Source organism: Gorilla gorilla, chromosome 7 (assembly GCF_029281585.2).
Source record: "Gorilla gorilla gorilla isolate KB3781 chromosome 7, NHGRI_mGorGor1-v2.1_pri, whole genome shotgun sequence".
Classification (NCBI taxonomy): Eukaryota; Metazoa; Chordata; class Mammalia; order Primates; family Hominidae; genus Gorilla; species Gorilla gorilla.
The window spans coordinates 93,951,669-93,975,206 of NC_073231.2; the positions used below are offsets into that span (position 1 = coordinate 93,951,669).

The 23,538-nt window shown below is 35.6% G+C and overlaps 1 protein-coding gene across 2 annotated transcripts in view; it reads right to left on the minus strand.

Moving 5' to 3' along the window:
- MMP16 (matrix metallopeptidase 16) overlaps window positions 1-23,538 on the minus strand; it is a 287,063-nt gene that overhangs the window by 34,363 nt on the left and 229,162 nt on the right. For both annotated transcript variants that reach the window (XM_004047251.5, XM_055349690.2), the window contains exon 7: window positions 5,952-6,090. In XM_004047251.5, coding sequence (XP_004047299.1) covers window positions 5,952-6,090 — 139 coding nt within the window. The remainder of the gene's footprint in view (window positions 1-5,951; window positions 6,091-23,538) is intronic.

Here is a 23,538-nt window from a genome sequence, read left to right on the forward strand (position 1 = left end):
AATAAGACTTGAAATCAAGTAGTATTTTCTTTTTTCTTTCTTTGTTTTTTTGAGACAGAGTCTTGCTCTATCACCCAGGCTGGAGTGCAGGGACATGATCTTGGCTTACTGCAACCTCTGCCTCCCGGGATCAAGAGATTCTCTTGTCTCAGCCTCCTGAGTGGCTGGGATTGCAGCAGCCTGCCACCACGCCTGGCTAATTTTTATATTTTTAGTAGAGTTGGGATTTCACCATGTTGGCCAGGCTGGTCTTGAACTCCTGACCTCGAGTGATCCACTTGCCTCCCCCTCCCAAAGTACTGGGATCACAGGCATGAGCCACCTTACCCGGCCAAAATCAAGTAGCATTTCCAAAGTGGTTTTGTCTATACTAGGCCCTTTGTATCTGTATATATGAATTTTAGAATCAGCTTGACCATTACTACAAAAGTGCTTGCAAGTATTTTGATCGGGATTGCACTGAATGTCAACATAAATCTGGTGATAAATGTCATTGTAATAATACTGAACCCTCTGACCCATGAATGAGGCATATCTGTCCAGTTATTTAGGCCTCTTTACTTTCATTTAGCAGTGTTTTGTTGTTTTCAATGTAGCGGTCATGCACATTTTTTTGCAGATTGATCCCTCGGTATTTGGTGTTTTCGAATGCAATTGTAAATGGCCTTTTATTTTAAATTTTCAATTCCTGATTGTTCTTTGTTAGTATGTGATGGGAGATAATTCTTCATAGGTCTTGTGCTTTTCAGTTTGTCTTGAGAGCACAGGCACTGACTGCCTTTGTTCTAGAATCCATTTCCAATGGTATTTGTAGAGCCAACCATCTTGGATTATAGATAGAGTGTCTCCCTTCACCGCAAAGGAAAGGTTTGTTTACTGTCCAGTATGATAAAGAAAGTATCTCCCTTCAGTGAAAAATTTAGGCAGGCTTATTGCTAATTATAGAAAATTTAGGTACTTTAATTCATTGTTCCTTTCTTGCAATGAGACTAATTTCACGTAAGGTGTCAACTCCTTTTATTATCACACTTTTAAAGTGTGGGGTTTAGGGAACAAGTTCAGATGACTATACTGTCTACTGCTTTTGATTTCCATCCTTTTCTCTAACTCAGGAATCTCATGTCTTCTGTCAACATCCATAAGCATAAGGCAGGCTAATAGGCTTTTATTAGCTTACAAATAAGATAAAATCTCAGACCCTTTACAGTTCTTGAAAATATACAGAAATACAATTAAACATTTACTAATGTTCTTAGATCTTGTAACTTTGAGAGACACACTTACCAACTCTGGAAGCTTTTTGATTGACTGCAATCCTATCTCTTTCTACATAGACAATTACGTCCATGGATACAGTTTTACTTCTGTTTTATATCAATCAGATTGTCTATAAATACAGCATTATTTCTTTCCAATCTAAAATATTTTTATTTATTTCACTAGATAAAACTTGTTACAGTGTTGAACAGACCTGATATAAACATCTTTGTCTTGTTCCTGATCTTTTGGGGTATGCAAGATACTGTGAATTTTACCTTGTTGGGTCAGTATCTCTGTATCCCTATAGATATTCTTGAGCTTTGTTCTAGAACTCTTATTTGGAAACCATTCGATTGCTTCAGGTCTTACTTTGAAGATTTGTTAAGTGGAATTCAAGCAGGGATATTCCTAGGATAATTATTCCCCACTACTGAGGTAAGGCCCTTTTCAATACTCTATCCAAAGCCTATGAACAGGTGGTTGGGGGCAGCAGGTACTATGGCCCTCTGTGAGTGTCAGGCACTGCTCCTTTTGTTCCCACTGATTGGTTCCTTTTCTAGATTTGAGTAGTTTCCTTATAGACATGAGCTGACCAATACTCTTTCCAATACGTATGGGGGTCCATCTACTCATCTCTGGGCCATCTTGTGTAGCTCTCTCCTCTATGTTACTTTCTCCTGTGCACTGAAGCTACCTTGTTCTCCCTGAACTCTCAGCTCTGTATCTTCAACTGAGAAAGTCTTCTGAGCTCTGCCTGGGTTCCCCTACGTTGTGCCGCAGCCTGTAAATTATTCAGATGGGAAGCTATGGTAACTTCAGGGCTCACCTCCCTTTATTTCCTGACTCTCAGGATTCAATGTCCTCTGTTTCTTGATACCCAGTGTCTTTGAAAATCATTTTTTAATATAATTTGTCAATTTTTTCTTTGTTTTCAGAAGGAAAGATAAATCTGATCCCCATTATTACTTCTTGGCTGGAAGCAGAATCTACCATTATAGTGCACTATTATGTCATATATTATATTATATTCTGATCTACCATACTTTAACATACTAAAAAGCAGTAAGATTATGTTCAGAATATAGAATTGGACACATATATAAAGGACAAGTGTTATGTTTTCATAATTTATATACTGACAACTCCCACTTCATATGATATACATGTGCACATATAATTTTGCCCTAGTTCAAAAAATATCTAAATTACACCAAAATATAAATTTTTAATTGTATCTAATGGCTTCTCATTCTTCTTAAGATTTATAAAAGTTTGAATAAATAGGACATGTTATGTTTATGTTTATATCACTAACACAATAGTTATACTTTATAACTAAACATTCATTTATACATATAGTTGAATCCATATCTTCAAATTCTTATGTAAAATGAAAACAAGGTTAATACCTTTAGGTATAATTAATACCTAAGTACCTTTAGGAAATACAGAGTTAAATACATTTATATCCAAACATGGACTTTAGTTAAATAGGGGAATAAAAGACAAAGCTTCTCAAATATATAATAATTGTCTAGCACAGATTAGAAGAAGAAAAAAAACATAAAAGATGATTTCTGTAGAGAGAGAAGAAGAAAACAAAGATAAATAATGTAAGGCAAAGAGGCTAAATAAAAGAGCAAATTAAAGAAGAATAACATCTAAATCACTAGTAATGTAAATCACAGTCTAATATGGCTGGTATAGGTTGACACCAACTGTACATGGCTATAAGTACAGGTTGGGGCTTGAATCTTATTCTTGGTTCATTCGATCAATCTTTATTGAGTGTTTACTATATTCCAGGTATTGTTTAAGACAACAAACTATGACCACAGCCTGCTTCTGTATGGCCCATGATCTAAGAATAGTTTTTACATTTTTAAAGTTAGAACACAACACACACAAAAAACAAAGAAAGGTATATAATAGAGACCATATGGGCTGCAAAGCCTAAAATATTCACTATTTTGTCATTACAGAAAAAGTCTGTCAAAGCCCAGTTTAAGATATTGGGGATAAAACAGTGTAAAATAAAAAAAAAAATACCTTGCCTTTATGGGATTGATATTCTAGTGGGAAGGATACAGATAAACAATTAAAATATATGGTTTGTCAGATGGTATGTGCACAAGTTATGCAGGGAAGGGGATCAACTGTTAGCAAAGGGGCAGAGATTACCTCATGGCCCATAGAGCAAAATGCGGTGACCACGTGGGATGAGGAATGATGTGGTTATCTGGTCTTTTGAGGGTGATAAGGGCTATAAAGAGAGAGAGTCAAGGAGAAATATTTTGATTGTGATTGTTGTGGTGAGGGTGGTGGAGGGGGTCATTTCACTTCAGAAGCCCAGGGTGCTAGGACTCTCACTCCTCTCCTGCCAGTCATGAGGTAGAGTCTAGGGAAGAGTGTGGTCTCACTGGGAACACCCAGAACTTCTGACTCTTTCTCCATAATCAATGCTTTATTGAGCGGGAGAGCTACAGGTCATAGCTGGGCTTTGAGAGGGTTTATTTGAGGGTAAGAGTAAACTGGAGGAAAGAGTTGCCACAGCAGGGTCCTCAAAGTGACAAAATTTATTAGAGTAGGCATTTCCTGAGGTTGACAATGTACCAGAAGAGACCACTGACAAGCACAACATTCTGGTGGTTAGAGAAGTCTGGGACAAAAACGAAATTATTGCTGTTGTAAGCACCATACCATAAGAAACACCATACTGAGTCAAATCAGGATTCAGTGATGTTGCTTTAATTGAAATGTTTATTGAGCACCTACTATGCACCCAACACTTTTAGGAACTGAAAATAAAATGATACGCAGGAAAATATAAACAAGTTCCATCTCTCATGAAATTTCCATTTGAATGCTGTGGGTAATTTCAATTATTTTACAAATGCTTTGTGCAAGTTAGGTACTACTTACATTGGGTGGGCAGGGAGGCCACTGGAGGACATGCCTTTTATGCTGGCTGTTGAAAGATGAAAAGGAGCTAGCCATGCCACAAGAGAGTGAGGAGCGGCAAAGCGAATAAAAGTGAGAAGGCCCCAAGGCAATAAAGAGCTGTCAGAACACGAATTTATGACTGTGGCAGTTTCGCCTCAGGCAGTTTTGTCAGAGAGCACTACTGGTCCTGTGAGGAGACAGGGCCTCCTGGGACAGTCCCCAAGTGGAAGGCTAGTCGGAACTTAACCTGCCCTTCTTTTTGTTGCTACTACTCATGGGACGCAGGAAGGGTGTAGGAGAGGGGAATTTCCCTCCAATATCATGTCACTAAGATTCACAGCCTTTAGGTGGTATCCTTGCTTTGCCCACTGTGGTGCGGTGCACCGCCACTTTTTTATATGCTTATTATAGACAGCAGGAGGGCAAGGAAATTAATAGCAATCTTACTAGCAGCAGCAGCAATAGCTGGCATTTATTGAGGGCTTATACATACCAGGCACTTTACATGTAGTAATTAATTTAGTCCTTAAAATCATTTTGAGATGGGGAATAATACAAACTCCATTTTTCAGATTAGGAAACTGAGGGACAGAGAATTGAGTAGCTTGTTCAGCTGATACAGCTAGTAAGTGTTCAAGGTTGGCAACATGGCCATAAAATTATCATGTTCTTACAGCTAACGAACTAAACTGTCTCTTTTCTTGAGGAACAATCTGTAAAGATAAAGTCCAGGTATATACTTTCATTTGATATAGGTAGTTTGAGCCTCATTTTAAATATTACAAGTGTTTCCCAAATTCCATGTTTTCATTACCCTCACCAATTGCTGTTGTAAGCACCATAGCATTATTTTAGTTTGATTCTGGGAATAATTGCTTTTTGAGGGATTAAGATCCCCCTTTTCCTTTCTTCAATCTCTATTCCTGTATAAGCTTATTTTCAGGCCTTTAGGCTCTTGGGCAATATGTTCAACCATAAAGTTTTACACTCTAGTTCTCCTCAGCTTCAGCTCAAATACATTCTCTTCACAATTCCCTCAGTCCTCCAACTCAATCTGCCTCTTGTCCCTGTGTTTTCCTTCACAGATATAAGATTTGTGGTTTTGAATATTAACTAGTTTTGAGAATAAAATAATAGGCAGTTGCCTAAGTTCACTTCATCACGTAATCTCACTTTTGCTTGCCAGGCAGTTGGTAGTACTTGTGAGATTAAAATTTGGCACTCAGATAAATAACAGACAATACATTTCATGATATTGATAATTGGATAATTCTAAGAATTCCTTGACTTCAGTTCTTAGTTTACTAGAATCTGTTTACATAAACTGATTAAATCAAGTACAATTTCAGAGATTATGTATGAAAATAGGAGTGTAATAGATTTTATTACCTAAAACCAGCAAGCAACTCCAAATACTCCAAACAAACAAACAAATAAACAAACAAACAAACCTTTAGTCAGTGCAGAAATGGCTATATATCTATTAATCTTTTTTTAGTACTTTTAAGTCAAATCTAAAAGTTCTAAGAGAAAGAATATCTCTTAAATCTGACATGAGAATACCGTATGAGAACAAATAAAATAAAAAATGAAAAGTATCTTTATTTCATTTATATTTCTAGTTAACATAGTTTATTTCATTAAATCCATTGGCTATGTAATCTCATTTCATCACTTTTGTGTGCACCACAGGGTCCTATACAAAATGATTAAAATACAACATAGCCAGATATGGAAAACATCCTTACCTTTAAAGAACACAAAATTCCCATCGCTATTTTCATAAACTGCATCGATACTAGGAGGCAAGCCCCGCCAGAAGTAAGTAATTTGCATTGGGTATCCATCCATCACCCTGTTGTTTCTCACTCGCCAAAACCACTGGTCCTGCAAACCAAGCAAAGGCATCTCTCAACAAACAGGTAGGCCTCCCTGGCATTTCACGGCCCAATGGCTGGATGCTTTTGAAATCAAGCTGGTTTCCTTATTATTGTCTTACATTAAATCAGTCAGAGAAAGAGCTAAACAACTTGACCACAATGATTACAAAAATTTTTGTAGTAAACTCCTTAATGTCTAAGCCATACAGTGTGATTTAAAACATAATGTCAACATACTGAACCTTGTCATTTTACATTTTCTCCAGGGCTTTCTAGATAGAGGTAGCACAGACAAGTCCCTGCCAGATTTGTGGATATGTCAGCTTCTTGAATGTGAGAGCAGCGCTAGGGCCATGCATGCTTCCTAATGTTTTGAGATATATGCAAAATCTCCACACCTACCATGTTGAGGATGAAATAGAGAGTCCACACCTGTCTGTATGCCCCTGTTATGCCTATTGTCTCATATAGTTATAAAGTAGAGCCCTCTTTCATCATTAAATGTATTTTTGGCTGATAACTTTATGCAAGAAAAATAGGCAAAATTATTTTGAAAAAAATAAATCATTGCAGAGGATTCTAGTCTGGATTAATTGCTTTTCCTATCTGCTCTAGTAATACCATGTACTTCATCCAATCATACCACAAGTCATTTTATATGAAAAGTGTCTATTCATTATTACCTCTAGTGAAGAACACATGGCTTGACCCATAGCAGGTTTCTATAAAGTTGTTTAATTAATAATTGGCCTACACACAATATGTTTCACCATAATACTTACTAAGGGCAAAAAAACCCAAAAACAAAAACAAACCCTTCAAACCCAAAAAAAGATACATATGATGACACTAAGTAGTTTTCCATTGAAAATGTGAAATAAATGAAAGACTACTCAGTGTTTTTTTAACACTTAAAAACTAGGTGTATTTTAAAAATTGATTTTAATACAATTAAAATTTCACTTTATTTTAAATTTCTGTATGTATAAGCAATATTTCACTTGGAAGTTAAGTATATCCACTATTTAGACAAGTATATATCACAAAAATACTTCCATTTTAATTCTCTGCTTTCTTTCTTGCTCTTTTCATACAACTTACATATTATATAAGTGATTTATTTTAGGACCTTCTCATGCTTTTGGCCAACAATATGTTAGCCTGACCAAACTTTCTAGGATTTATCAGTTATTCATATATTCATACACACACACACACACACAGACACACACACACACACACACAAAATCTACTGAGGATTCTTGGACTTGAGTTAATATGATAACAATGAACTTTCTTTCACCCAAATGAGTCCGAATATGAACTGTCTTAAGAACCTTTAATAGTTGAACTTTGTTGTAGTTATCATGCACTGTCTTCTCTACTAACTTCTGTTATTTTTTTTAAAAGGAGGAAATAGCTTAATTAACGACTCTAAGCTCATATGCAATTCTTGTTCTGTCGCCTAACAACTGTGTCACCTTGGTCAATATACTAGTCACTGAATTAGTACAAACTAATATCTAATTTATAGCATGATTACTGTATAAGATACAAAGAACTTTCTGAGAACCTGGCACAGACTAGTACCAACATCTTTGGTTGCTATTATTGTTAAAATTATATTCAAACCAGTTATCTACTTTCCCTCTTCATATTCCTGTTTACAGTTTTGTCTCTTGTTCATTGTTTCCTCTTTGGATGTCAGCTATACTACAGTCCCAGCCACGTATCTCATTCCAACCAATTTGTAAAAAATGTTTTTCTCCTTTTCTCGATAATTTTCATGGTGCTAGGTGGCCTGGATTAATAATGTTTTGATCCATATGCAGTAGATTTTCAAATACAATTTCATATAAAGATTGATTCAGATAAATATACAGGGGCATGAAAATCAAGAGTTCACTGCAAATAAAATATGTCGGTGATATTCTAATCACTTAAAAGAAAAAACAGAATTTTTGTCTAGATATAACAAGGGCTTCTAACTGGGTGTTAAAACCTTGCCAATCTCCAAATAAAGTATTCTTAAGTTATTGTAATGTATATGCCAAAATAATTAGTAGAAATGAATAAACAAATGGATTCTGATAAAGAAATAACTGACCATGACTATATATGAAACAGAAAGCTCTCCAAGCTGAAGAATGGGAGGAAATCTGGTGAAAAAAACCTGGACTACATTCCAGTTTTTCTCACAAAAGCCCTTCCCATTGCTATAATCTCACCACATATGGAGCTGGGCCAGTGGCTTTATTGGACAGACACATGTTGCAGTCTGCAGACAGGAGTACAACCCCAACTTGCCACCAATAAGGAGAGAAATAAAAGTTCTGTCTCGAGATAAGCATAGTCAATTTGCCAAAATTCAGAAGGTCCTGTGAAACTGCAGATGAATTCCACTGGTTTTTGTTGACAGCAGCCTTGGCAGAGAGTCATATAAATTACAGATATTCAGGTTGTGCCTCTATTCAACTTATCCTCAGTTCAGCAGAGAGCAGTGGTACAAATAAGTTAGAAAGCATCTGTCACAGTGGATGTAAACTCATGTCATGGTTACTATAGACTGCCATTTCAGAAATAGGGTTTGTGAACAATTCATAGAGAAAAGATACTTAAAATGCTATTTAGGTCTCTGTGCAAATTTTTCTTATAAGTGAGACATTCCCTGACCATGCTATCTAGAACTGAAGTTCCTCATTGCACTCACACAGGTCTGCTGGATCTCCTCACCTCCCTTTCCTGTTGTATTTTCCTTCACTGCATTTATAGTCTTTTTTTATACAATACTTGTTTTACTAATTTATTGTTTATTCTCTCTCCACTAAATATATAAGCTCTCTGATGGCAAGAATGTCGGTCTTTTGTTTAGATATAGTCCCCTATTTCCAGAAAAGGACCTTACACATAATAGGTGCACAATAAATTTCTTTAAAGAAAACAAAATGTGAAGAGAAAAGAGCGAAGTAAAAGTAATGAACCTTTCAGAAGACACTGTTTTAAAATTACATCTCAGTTTTTTTCCCTGTTGTAGTTAAGATGTTTTCTTACTGAAAAATTATAAAAGTTATGAAGGGGTCACACAAACATAAAAATTCTATTTGAAAAGGTATATGTTTAGCACATATTCTGCTTTCTAGAAACGTATGATATTTAAAGGTCTTTGAACCATAAAGAAAAAAATACATTTGGTTTCACCCTTCTAAACAACATAAGTTTGGTTTTTGTTTTAGATGGGGAGGGAAAGAAAGATGAATAACCCTTATGGATCTCTAAATCTGCTATTTATATGTTGCCTCAAGCTTCTTACCTCCTTCCTTCCTTCCTCCTTCCCTCTCTCCCTCCCTCTTTGTTTTCTTCTCTCTCCCTCTTCCTGTCTCTTTCTCCTCTCCCTCTCCTTCTCCCTCTCTTTCTTTGGTTTGGCCCTTATAGAAGGAGGTGGAAGGGGAAATAATAACCATAAGTAGCCTATCTGCAAAGTCAAGTTGTGAAAAAAACAGTACTTAAACATTACCAAACTGGAATTCCTACTTAAACACCAATATTTCACTTAAGATACAAGCACTTATGGTCTTACACGTAGATTTATTTTCCATGTAGCATAGAACCCAGACAGATCATTTAGTTCACAGAGATAAATTCACATAGTGTACACCATGGAGCAGTAACATACGGGGAAATTCTGTTTATTATTCTTTTATATCCTTTAAAATTCTGGCTCGTGAAAGGTATATTTGTTTGCTGAGAAGTATATGGAAAAGGCCTACTGTCTGAATATGAAATTATGATGTTAATGATCTACTATCAGTAGAAATTGCTGTTTTCAGGATCCTTTTAAAAAACAAATCAGCTGAGTCAGGAGAATCGCTTGAACCCAGGAGGCGGAGGCTGCAGTGGGCCGAGATTGTGCCACTGCACTCCGCCAGCCTGGGTGATAGAGAGAGACTCCGTCTCAGAAAAAAACAAAACAAAACAGAAAACAAAAAAACCTAATCAGTAGAACTGATCTACTTTTACTTCTCTTCTGATACACAGATTGATTTATTCATACCAACAACTTTCCATAAATCTACAAATGTGTCACATGTTCACACTGAACATTTCTAGCAGTCACCAGTTGTTCTTTGGGCCCTCCTCTGCCAAGCCACCTTGGTCCTGCTCTATCTAGTCTTCCTCCTTTCTGAAACAGCATCTCAAATCTCTTTATTTCTCACCATCACCACTGTCACCATCCGAGTCCAAGCTGCCACTGTATTTCACTGAGATGACTGCAATGCCAATGCAAAGCCTCTGCTTTGCCTCCTACTGCATCCAGAATGAAACTCAAACCTGGACTCCTGCCTCCAGCTCCTACGCAGCTCCCAGCAGTCTCTCTTGTGCTCATATTGCTCCAGTTATATCAGCTTCCTTTCAGCTGCTTGACAGAGGAAAGCTCTTTTCTTCCTTAAGACACCTTGCAGGCAGTTTGCCCTACAGTAGGCCCTCCGTTTCTGTGGTTTCGCTTTCCACAGTTTCAGTTACCTGTGGTCAACCCTAGTCCAAAAATAGATAAGTCCAGCATAATAGGGTATTTTGAGAGAGAGACCATATACACAAAACTTTTATTACAGTATATTGTTGTAATTGTTCTATTTCATTATTGTTAATCTCGTACTGTGCCTACTTTATAAGTTAAACTTTATCATAGGTGTGTGTATGTATAGGTAAGAACACAGTGTATGGTCTGGTACTATCTGCAGCTTGAGGCATCCACTGGGGGTCTTGGAACATATCCTCCATGGGTAAGAGGGGACAACTGTACTTTAAACGTTCTTCCTTTTCCATCAATTTGAATCACAAATCATCCATTAATTCTCAGCTGAAATGTTATTCCGTAAAGAGGGCTTGGCTGCCCTCTGACTGAAATTACGTAACACTATGCTATGATCTGAATGTTTGTGTCCCCTCAAATTCTTATGCTGAAATCCTAAGCCCCAAGGTATTAGGAGGTGGAGCCTTTGGGAATGATTATGTCTGGAAGGCAGAACCCAAATAAATGAGGTTATTGCCCTTATAAAAGAGGCCCTAGAGAGCTGCACTGCCCCCTCCACTGTGTGAGAACACAGCTAACGGGTGCCATTTATGAAAAGTGGGTCCTCACCTGACATGGAATCAGCTGGTGCCTTGACCTTAGACTTCCCAGTCTCCAGAAATGTGAAGAGTAATGTTCTGCCATTTGCAAAGTGCCTAGTTTACGGTGTTCTGGTATAGCACATCCTGATGAACTAAGACATTCTTGTACTATCTCATGGTACTCTGCACTTTGACTTCACAGCACTTACACATATGTTACTGCATCATTGTATTTGTGACGTCATTTCTTCCACCTACTCCACTGTATGATATGCTCCACAAGAATGGGGCAGTGTGTATTTTCCTTATCACCGGATTACCAGCATGGTGAACTGTGTCTGGTGTACTGCAGGAGTACAACACATTTACTAGACAGATCTCCCAATTTTTTTCACCAAACTGTCATAGGATGAGTACATATATCTGACATTGTTCAAAACAAGGTAGCTGTTTAATTTGAGTACTAACCCTATTTATTAAGATGACATTCTAACCAAGGGAAATCATTAGCTGTGGAAAAAATTAGAAAAACATTTATGTCTATAAATACACGTTTGCTCACAAGCAATCATGTGTTGTTTTATTTAACATTTATTTATGTATATATTTATTTATTTATTTTGAGACAGAGTCTTGCTCTGTTGCCCAGGGTGGAGTGCAGTGGCATGATCTCGGCTCACTGCAATCTCCACCTCCCGGGTTCAAGCAATTTTCCTGAGTCAGCCTCCTGAGTAGCTGGAACTACAGGCATCTGCCACCACGCCCAGCTAATTTTTGTATTTTTAGTAGAGATGAGGTTTCACCACGTTGGCCAGGCTGGTCTTGAACTCCTGACCTCAAGTGATCCACCCGCCTGCCTCCCAAAGTGCTGGGATTATAGGCGTGAGCCACCGCGCCTGGCCATGTGTTGTGTTTTGAAGGCTTCTGATGTGGGCGTGGAGAGTGTCTGGGGAAACTGGTGTTGAAAATTAAGCTGTTTCCTAAGAAAAAAATTGGGTATGCAACAATACTGAAAGAAAGACAAAAATGTGGCAGCTATATACATAATAAGGAGGAACGTGATTTATATGAATGCTTAAAAGGCAGAGAAAGAAATGGTGGTCTTGGTTTTCCATTCTGTGGCAGGCCTGCTTTGGTTCTACATCTTTGCAAGCAGTATGAGATTTCAGAGGCACTCTGCTGGATGCTCTCCACTGCGGGGTAAACCTTGGTAGCGAGGCTCATCAGGCAGTCTCATAAGTGAGTGGAGTTTGGAAGGCAGCAGTGAACAGGTAGCTATGTACATCTGGGCAGAATGGAAGAGCCAGCAACGAATACTAAGCCTAAGACAGACGTCAAAAGGTTTACCAATTTCAAAACATTGCCCTTCTGAAGGGACAAGAAGAACAAATGGGGAGCTTCAGTTGGAGTTCAGGGAAGGAAAAGTGTACTTTGGAGAAAACTGCTATTAAATAGCTGTTACATTCGCCACTGAACTGACTCATTGTTTTAGTCATACTTCAAAAGCATGGAGAAAAAGCAAACTATCAGAATTTCTCAGAAAATTTCTTACTTAAAGTTTTTTAATAACACCCTATGTTAGACTCTATATCTCCCAATCACAGCCATAATTACTGCACTTATTGAATCCCAGCTACTTGGGAGGCTGATGGAGGAGGATCACCTGAGCCTAGAAGTTCCATACCAGCCTGGGCAATACAGTGAGACCCCCATCTCTAAAAAGAATTAAAAGAAAAGATTGATGATGATGGCTAATACCAATGATTAGGTTAAATTTATGCATTTTTAGGGTATTTTATGTAAATATTTGAATATGTCACCTAATATTTCCAACAATAAAATATATTTAATAGAAAGATAATACTTACATATATTGTAATAAAAACAGTTATTTTTTTATAAACAGCTCAAATTTTAAAATGTATTACTAGATTCTGTTGAAAAGGTGACAAAAGCATTTGTTGCTCAGAATGATGAAGTGAAAGGAACTCAGGAAGTTTAAGCTGTTGGATTTATAAGCATGTATACAGTAGCTGTTTTTCTTAAAAAACAACCATATTATATAAAAACATTGGTTGGGACCAATAAATTTGAAAAATAAATGTTTTCGAGAACCAACAAGACTGCTAACAAAGTAAAAAGCTATGACAACATGGAGAAAATATGTGTATCCCAGCTCACAAACGGTCAATTAATCTAATGTATAAAGAACTCTTAAAAATCAAGGAAACAAACCCCCAAACCTTATAGAAAAACTAGTAAAAGACGTGAACAGTTTATACAAACGCACACACACACACACAGACACACACACACACAGTTTATAAATGTGGGGAAAGATACTCAACTTCACTCATAAGTAAAATGCAAAATGAAACTATTTTGATATACCATACATTATCAGATTGCTTTGATCTCATGGCTTGTAGGAATGGGCATCCGTATTTATTTCTGGTAGGAGTGCAAAATGGCATGATGCCTGTGGAAATCAATATGGCAACATCTAATAGCATGACATACATATTTGTCTTTTGACCCAGTAATCTCTTCTCTGTCAATCCACTTCAAATTAAGATACAACCTCCCAAATAAAAAGATGCAATACATTACAAAATCATATGATATATTATAATAGAAATAAATTTTTGCAAGGTTTCTCATTGTGATGTCATTTTTGATAGCAAATGTATTCTATCTTCTGTGTAAAAAAGATGGGAAAATTTATCTATATTAACATTGTTTTATAGGCATAGCTATAAATATAGATAAAATATAGATATTGCTTATGTTGTCCTTACTAAACAGATAGCACAGAAACTAATATAAAAGTAGTTACTGAGTAATAAAAATGGGTGAAGCATACTAAAAGTGTGGAAATGCAGGACAGATTTCTCAGACTATGTGCATGTTTTATTTTATTTTTTAATTTTTTAATTTTTATTAAATATTGTGTCAGGTTGAATTGTTAAAAATAAAAAAATTAAAATCAAAGGCAAAAAAAGCATGTGCTAAAAATAAATCCCTAAATTCATCTGTATAAGAAATTGGAAACATACTCACACGGAGAAAATAAATATATCATATGACTTTGGAACCCAGTACTCTGATTGTACATTAGTGAGAAATAGACCACAAAAGAAACTTCAAATAAATATTAATCTTCATTCAATAATTTTATGGTTAAAAGGATTTCTGGTATTATAAATTTAAAACTATTATAAGACAAAAGTTAATATGTTAATGTTATTAGAACAAAGAATTTCAGAGTAAAAAAAGAGATATAGTATGTTAATTAATGTTACATTTGGATTAGAAATTAGAATGAAAATAATTCATGATTTAAACACATACACAGAATTTTCTAATTTTTTCTAAATTTTTAGGAAATTTTCACAATTTCTTAATTTTGTTGGCTCAAAAGACATAAAAGCCATAACATTCCAGTGATGGGTATTACATAGAGCACCTATTAGAAGGAATCAGGGCTTCTTGGAGAATAGTTGAGTCTGGGCTCAAGATAGGCTAATTACAAGGTAAGCCTGGAACAATTGTGACAAAGCAAGAAATTACTCAAGACTAATGGAAGCAAGCCAAAGCATGGGAGCAGCTTAAGCAAAGGGTAAATTTGGGATAAAGTGGGAATCAAAAGGAAAAATGGCTGCAATTGGGTATAATATACAGAATGAATAAATTTAAGAGTTTGAGAGTAGTAATCATTACTATTGCAACTGGCTAGTGTAAAAACTCTTTTCACTGAAAATTGGTAATCAAAGGGAAAGAATTAACTATAAGAAAGAGTTAAATATCTGTGCTGCCTTTTTAGAAGAAAAAATGTAGTTCATCTCTAGTTCATGAGAGTTAGCTTTTTAGAGAAGAATGCCTAATGCAGAAGGGAAAACAGAAAGAGAAAAATCATTTTGCAACTCCCAATTAAATAACTGGTATAAGCAAGAACCATCACTGAATTTGACTACATTCCATCTACTATTGAGAAAGAAGATATTTATCTATTATTAAAAAACAGCCTGCAAAGTAAGCAGAGAACAAAACAAAAATTTTCATGTTGTGGTAACTGCAGATTCACATGCAGTTATAAGAAATAACACAAACAGATTCATTTTCCCTTCCCTACTTTTCCCCCAGTGGTAACGCTTGCCTAACTACAGTACAATTTCAAAACCAGAAAAGTGAGAATGATCCCATTTACCAACCTTATTAAAATCTCACCAATTTTTCATGCACTTGTGTGTATATATGCTAATTTTAATAGCAAAAGTATACCTTTCCAAGGCAAAGTTATGTCAGTTGCCACCCTAAGCATCAAGGATTGCATCAGTGATAGTGGACATCTTGATATATGCTCATAATGTGATGCAACACAAATAGCTAGGCATTTGAAAGTCACAAAGTCTATGATGTACAATCACGTAGAAGCAAAACTTGTTAAGCCAGAATCTAATTGGGCCTTCAGACTTAACTTCTTCACATTTAAGAGAGGAATAACTTAAGACAAGCAATCAAACACATCCTAAAATGTGAGATAGTTGATAAGACTATAAACTTGGCTTGGTCTCAGCAAGAAGAAAAAGGAGGAAAAAAAAGAAAGGAGGCTGGAAAAAAAAGAGCCCAATAAAAGATCTAAAGAGACATAGTCAAAAGCAACACATAGATAGTCATTGGATCCCGTATTTAAAGATGAAATTTCATGATACCTACAACTTTGTTTCGCCAAACACTTGCACATGTGTCCTGCATTTGCATACATACATACATATGAATATAAGCAAAACACTAATAGTTGTGAAATCTAAATATTAGGTGTGACCATGTTTATTCTTGCAACTTTTCTGTATTTTTGAAAAATTTCTTAGTAAAAAGTTAAAAAAATACCCATTAAAAATCTGGAAAATACATAGGTAACTACATTATGAACAAATATTATTATGGAATCTTTGTAAATATTTGTGATGGGTAAATACTATTCTAACTAGTGAATGTAAGTTTATTAAACCTCCATTGACTAGCCATTTAGATTTGCTACTATAAAAAAGGCTGCAACCAACATCTTTGTTCATTAAAAAAGAAACAAAAATATGTTTTGTGGCATGTAACTAAAGGTAATATATGCTTCATTTGACTGTAACATATGTGGACTGGAAATGTAAAATCACATATTGTGATACCATGCAAATACATTATAAATTCATTAATTTAATTTTACACTAAATTTTGTTCTCAGGTTTACTGTTTACAGATAATTGTAAAAGGTACTGTAGTGTTTAAAAAGAGAGCAAGGACATTTACACTTAATTAACTGTATTACTTTTTCAACATTGGAAAAGAAAAAGTAAAGTCATAACTTGAAGAAGAAAAACTATTAAGGGAGGCTTAATAGATGTGTCTGGCAAAAATAATGCCATTCTGGGAAGTTTTCAATATTTTATAACAAGAGCTGACACAAGCTGGTTTTTGGTACATAAATGTTAGGGGAAAACCTGTTCAAAGCAACCATTAGAATACCCTTTTTCACTAAGACAGTCATGAATGTCTGCAATGATTTTGCAGGCACGGTTTTCAGGGCTCATCAATTAAGATTGACCAGATGTAATTCTGTGAGAAATGATGCAGCAGTACATCTCAATAGGTCAAATCACTTTGGGTACTGCCAGTATTTTTGAAAAATGCTCAAAATGTAGATTTTATTATAGTAGAGGAAGGAAGTGAAATATTAACAAGTGATTCTTCTAAATAATTTCTAAATTCACAATTCTGAAATTTCCCTTAATGTCTTTATTTTCAAGGAAGAATGTCACAGTTACCATTTGGATTAAAAAATGTAAACTATTTTAATAAAATGTTTATTTGTGTTTCAAAAGAAAAGGGAGTTGATACATTCAGAATACTTTGTTTACTACTTGTGCTAAGTTTATGTGTTAACATTTATAGTCTTGAAATGTTAAATATTTATTTTTATATTAATTTATAGGGAAAAATCTCAACACCAAAGAGTTTAGTGATGTAGCAGATATGGACCCCCTTTTTATTAATTAGTATTCATTTTAAATTCTAACTTAGAGAATACTAACTTTAAAACTTAAAAATGCATACTCATTCATGAAGACAATAATATATTAATTTTTATCCAATTTCTATACATAAACAATAAATCATAAAAAAGTGTTGCTACACCAAAAATGTAGTTCAGCCCTAGCATAGAAAGAGCGAGCTGGGGAGTAAGTGAAAGATGGATGTGTGCTGACACACTTTTCTTTTTAGGTATTTATATCTTTTTCCTGTTTCTTCTTTAATCTACTCTTGTTCGGAAATCACTGGGGGATGGGTGTGATGAAGAAAAGAACAATCACTAAAAAGTTTACCATCGATGTACTGCAGTTAGGGAAAGTAGTCACAAATTCCAGATAAGAATGCACCACACATTACTGCTGTATGATATTCTGATTTTTGTTCTCCTCCTTTGAGATCTGAAGATCGCTTTAGCAAGGTGCTCTAAATAATTCACATATCATATAATTAAGTGTTGAAACATGTAAAAGGTTTCCTTCCTTCCATTGTACTAACAGTTCTGGATTCAAAAATATGAACTCTTTGAGAATGTATATTCAATCTACGGAGGAGGAGAGGCAGACAGCTAATTTCAAAATGCTGTGTAAAATGCTATTCTTGCTGTTTCTATAAAATGGGAACTACCCTTTAGTGAATATTATGAGCTGGGAAAACAGTGTATTATTAGCACACCTATCAAGATTTACCATCCTTTTATTTTCAAACTAAAGAAAGATGTCTTATATACAACAAAATCCAGGTTCTTGTTGAGTATAGGGCCATTTCTACCCAAGGTACATAGACAATGTATTCAATTTAGTTTTTTCACCACCCAACGTAAAGTTGTCTCTTCAGTCTCTTTCTATCAAAGCATCATGTTTTATTTTCTTCACAATATCCATTGTTCTCTGAAATTACCTTGTTTATTTGCTCACTTGCTTTCCATCAGAGTATGTGCCTCATCTGTCTTATTAAAAGACTGTATCCCTTAACCCTGGAACAGTTCCCAGCACAATTTGTTGAATGAATGTTCAAAGACAGAGAGAGAAAAACAGAGACAGAGAGAGATCAGCAAATCTTTTGCTTGGCCAGGAATTTAGGAAAACTTGGTCAATATTCTGTTTAGGTGTCTTCACAGAAATTCTTAGGTGTCCTCCCAGAACTCCCAGAAACTCTTTCTCAGGCTCTCTTTCCTGCTCCTATAGTTCTAAACTGGCCTATAGTCCCAAATTGGCAAGCCTACTTAGATTATAAATTACTTAAATTATAATTTACATCCAATGGTCTAAGTAGGCTGGCCGATGTGCCAGTCATATGTATACTCTTTCCCATAAGCATCATCATCATACTTTGCTTTCTCTCTCTTTTTTAAGGTACAATCTAGGCTTCACCTCCTCTGGGGATACTTACTTTAAACTATGCCTCCTATTCCCCCAAAGACTTCTTGCTTTTTAGCCGACTGTCCTGCTTATTCCCACAGCATACCTTAGTTCCCGTAATAGTGGCCAGTGTGCCATGGCATAGGCATGCTGAGTAGGGTGGGAAAAGGAGATGTTTCATGATATGACATAGGGAGAGGGAAAGGGTTGAGCTAGAGCTAGGGAGTATATTTTCAGCTTGGTCTTCAATCAGACATGTTCTTTCTCACCAGAATTCACCATACCACACAAGAGGAATTTCACTGGCCTGAAAGAACACAGAAAGTAGAGCAGGCCGTCAGCATTAGGAATATGATATTGAGGCCCAGCGCAGTGGCTCACTCCTGTAATTCCAGCACTTTGGGAGGCCAAGGCAGGAGAATCGCTTGAGCTCAGGAGTTCAAGACAGCAGGGACAACATAGTGAGATCCTGTCTCTACAAAAAATAAAAAAATAGCTGGGCATGGTGGTGCATGCCTGAGGTCCCAGCTACTTGGAAGGCTGTGATGGGAGAATTGCTTAAACCTGGCAGGTTGAGGCTGCAGTGAGCCGTGATTGTGGTACTGCACTACAGCCTAGGGTAACAGAGTGAGGTCCTGTCTCCAAAAAAACCAAACAAACAAAAAAAGTATATACATATATATCTATATCTATCTCTATATAAAAGAATGTGTATATATATTCTCTCTCTCTCTCTCTCTCTAGAGAAAGAGAGAGAGAGAGAGAGAGAGAGAGAGAGAGAGAGAGAAAAGAAATAAAGAGTCAATAGACTCTACTTAAAAGCCCTGAGCAAGTGCAGAGGCCTAAGTGGGAGGGAAGCAGGCAGGGGGGTTTGCCCAGGAGGGAATGTGCCATAGGGACAGACTTTTTTTCTTTCGAAGGAACACAAAGTTACTTGTCAACAAATTAAGTGTTAAACGCCTAGGCTGAATGAGAGATTTGCTCCTAAGAGATAAGGGTAGACAGGGCAGAGAATTCCCAAGAAATTACAAAGCAAAAAACCCCTGAAAGATTCCTAAGTGACTTTGTTTTGGAGTTCAGAAACAGTTGTTGCCATAACAGGGGATACTAATCCTCATTACCATTACCTAATTGCTTTATGCTAATATGCTCTTGAAAGCATTCCTTTTGCTGTCCCTGTGTGGCTGTGGTTTATTTACTTAAATACAGAGTTCAAAAGGTAACTGCCCTTCTTTACACTCAAGGTAAGTCCTCAACACACAACTTGCTGTGGAGTAAAATAGTGATCAAGTTCTAAGGCAGTCTTGAGGGAAGTCAGATGATCACAATCATTAACGAATGGAAAGCACTGTGCTACTGGGTCATTTTTATGGGTTTTACCCATGAATTACTGTTGAATACAAAAGCAATTGGAGAAAGTTCTAAAAAATAAAAATAAGTCAGTAAGTTTCCTAATCATTCAGCAAAATAATGAAGCCTTGAACAATTATGTCGCTGTCATCAAATAATTTTTGAAAATCATTCTGAGCAACTGGGAATCTAAAGACAAAAGATAAATAAAATAAAATTGGTGTATAAAATTTGAAACTTTGTGAATGTATAGAAGTTGAACATAGTACCAGCTGTCATTTTGGCATAAAAGAGATGATATGTCTCTTTCACTAGGCTGGAAGATCCATACATTAAGAATAACTCAAGAAGCCTTTTAAGGCGAGGAAGGATGAAGTTGACTGAGCTTTCATAGAAAAACTTTAAAGGTGTTATAGAAAAGGAAGTTAATATGTATCACACAAAAGGAAAGCATAAAATAATCTATGCTTCATAAGGCTGAAGATTATGGTGAACAGGAGGACATATCTTCTTGGTAAAAGGGGAAATAAGATTTGATGACCAGGAGGCATTCAGGTAGGATGTTGTGGGGATGCATGCTCCAAGAGGATAGAGTGGTAACTGAGGGGAAGGAATGGCAATTCTAAAAGCAACTACACAATGTGATATGAAATGGAAAGGCAACAGCTTGATGGGGCATCCAATGACATGATCATTGAAGTAGAATGTATATAAGAAAACAGGAAATGAGGGACTAAAAAGAAGAGGAAATGAAGTAATAATACATGGGGATTTAGAAGGGTCTGAAAGGCTGTGCAGCATTGTGCTATGTCTAAGGGGAAGACGTTCACTTGGGGTTAGAAAAGAAAGCACTAGGGATTTCAGGAGGGAAGTCCACTACTGCAACAAGTAGAGAAAATAAAGCACTTGAGTTAGGTAGAGAAGTAAATGTTAAATAATAAAACACACCTCCCAGACTGAGGTTGCTAAGTGAACAAAACAATACTGCAGACAATAAAAAAAAAATCAAATTAGGTTCCAAGCTTTAAGAAAGAAAAGGTGAGATCATCAAACACATTTATATATGTGGAGAAATTCCTTTTTGCTCAATCACATGTATATTATGTTGGGAGATAACAGTGAAAAGTTCAAATGTAATTGAGAATATGTAATTTTCCCTGTATTCCTTCATGAGTAGTCAAAATAATGTGGAAGCGAGCAGAGGAAACAAGCTTATTTAGCTGAGCAAATTATTTTTTTCTCCCTGTCTTCTGCTTATATGTGAAGGGAGAAATATATTCCAATTTTTTGCAAGGTTTAAGAATTTTTCAGTGTTTCTTGATTTTTATTGTGGGGTTGAAAAAGAAGTTGCAATGGTAATTAGTATTATAAACATCATGAATATAGATGAATCTTACTTTATGCCACACATCTATTCCTGAAAACTTGGTTATTGATTATTGTGCAAAGCAATACTATTTCAATTGAACTGAAAGGGAATAATATTTAAAGGAATGATATCAAAGGAATGAATCATTTTGCTTTAATTTTATAATTATTCTTCCTATGGAAAATTAAATAAAACTATTTTGTATTGAGACATTTTTAATGTTAGATATTTACGGCTCAAGTATTTTTGTGTTGAGCTACAATCAGACCATTACTTTCTGAAAGGAAAACTGAGTCAGTGAGTTATGCATAAAATGAGTGAGTTGGTAATACCTGGTTCATCAAGTTCATCTTTCCTCTGATTGGTGCTCAAATGCATGACTAAAAATTGTCAATTCTTTCATAATTTTTAAAATTTTAATTAAAAAAATTAATATTACTGATTACAACTAAACATGTGTCTACACAATATATATCTTAAAGAGCTTTACAAAATAGACATTGTTCCATTCAATTCCAAAGCTGAAGTTGAACAACAAAAACAAGTAAAGGTGGGCCTAGGAAATACTGAAATAGCTTTTGTGGTCTGGATATGTCTCATGTGATCCAATGTATAGAAAAATAACACTGTTACTATTATCCTCATGAATATAAGCTTATATATTTGAGTTCACTTTGCCAAGCTACACTAATAAAAGTAGTCAATATTGTGTCTGGAAAATCCTGGAAGGGGAAAAGTCTTTTCTTTCTCTTTCCTATTGATCCTACAAAATGCTTTTTTGACCTACAGTAACTTAATTTGGGGGCTTAGTGAACGTTATTTTCATAGCTGTTTTCTGAAGAGTGTTTTTAAGATTCAATCATCATAATTAAATCATCAATCATTAAACAGAAGTCACTCATATGATTAAAAAATCAGATTTTCTCCTACTCCCAAAGACCAATAAAGAATATAGATCATCTACTGTTTTGCAATATTTTAACACTATCATTCATTCTTGAATTTTTTCATATAAGACCAATAATACCTATTTTCCCCCAAAAGATCCCTGCAGATTTTTTCTTCCTTAGTCAGATTCTGTTATAACTATTTCTTACTAGTCAGATACAGTAGAAATTGTGACTGTGAGGACAAACACATTAAGGGAATGGAGGTTAATGCTCTTCCATTCAATAGCATTCTGTATATTGTTCTGGTTCATTTCTTCTGGGTATAGAGTGTTGCACCATTACCTCCTAAGCCACAGAGGAAGGAGCAGTATTTTAGCATATGCCACAGGAAAAACAAATGAAAAGGTGACTAATTCATTTACACACACAAACACACACACTCACACACACACAGGTTTAAGATATTCTCTTAATCAATGTATTTCCAATTAAGAGATGGATTATAGTTTACCTCTTATTAGTAGTCCAAAGGTATAACTTAAATTTTTAAAAGAAGTAATCAATTCATACATTCCCAAACACTGATAATTATTAAAAATTAATTCTCTAGATTTGTGCTGTCAATATGATAGCCACTAGCCATGTGTAGCTGCTTAAATTTAGGTTAACTAAATCTAATTTAAAAATTACTTCCTTAGTTGCACTAGCCACACTTCAAGTGCTTAATAGCAGCCTTTTGACTTGTGGCTATCATACTGGGTAGCACGCAGAGTATCTTCATCATTGCAGCAAGCTCTACTGAATAGCCTTGCTCTAGAAAATAACATTTTAGCATTTGATCAATGTTATGATTCTTTTCTCATACTTAAGACTCCTGTATGGCTAAGAAAATAAATTCAAAAATGCAGCAGTGATCCAAGACTATGAGAAAATGTTGAGTGACATAATTCTAAGGCACTAGTGTTTCTAGAGTCAGTCTTCAGCAGAAACACTGTAACTATTGATAAAAAATCTGCAGTGTTTCTACAACTCTACTGGTGTAGTCAGCTGAAATGCTAATTGTGGTATCACAGTATCACAGGTATAGGCTCTATGGCTATAACTTCCAGAATTTTGTTTTTTTCTTTTTAGAATCTGACGAAAAACATTATTTAGCTACAGGTCTAATTGGAATGTTCTTTCCTTTTATCTTTGCATTGCTGGTTCCTTAATCTGTTTAAACCTCAGCTAAAATATCACCACTTCAGAAAAGATCCTTAGGAAACTACAGTATCTTCCTTTCCACATATGTC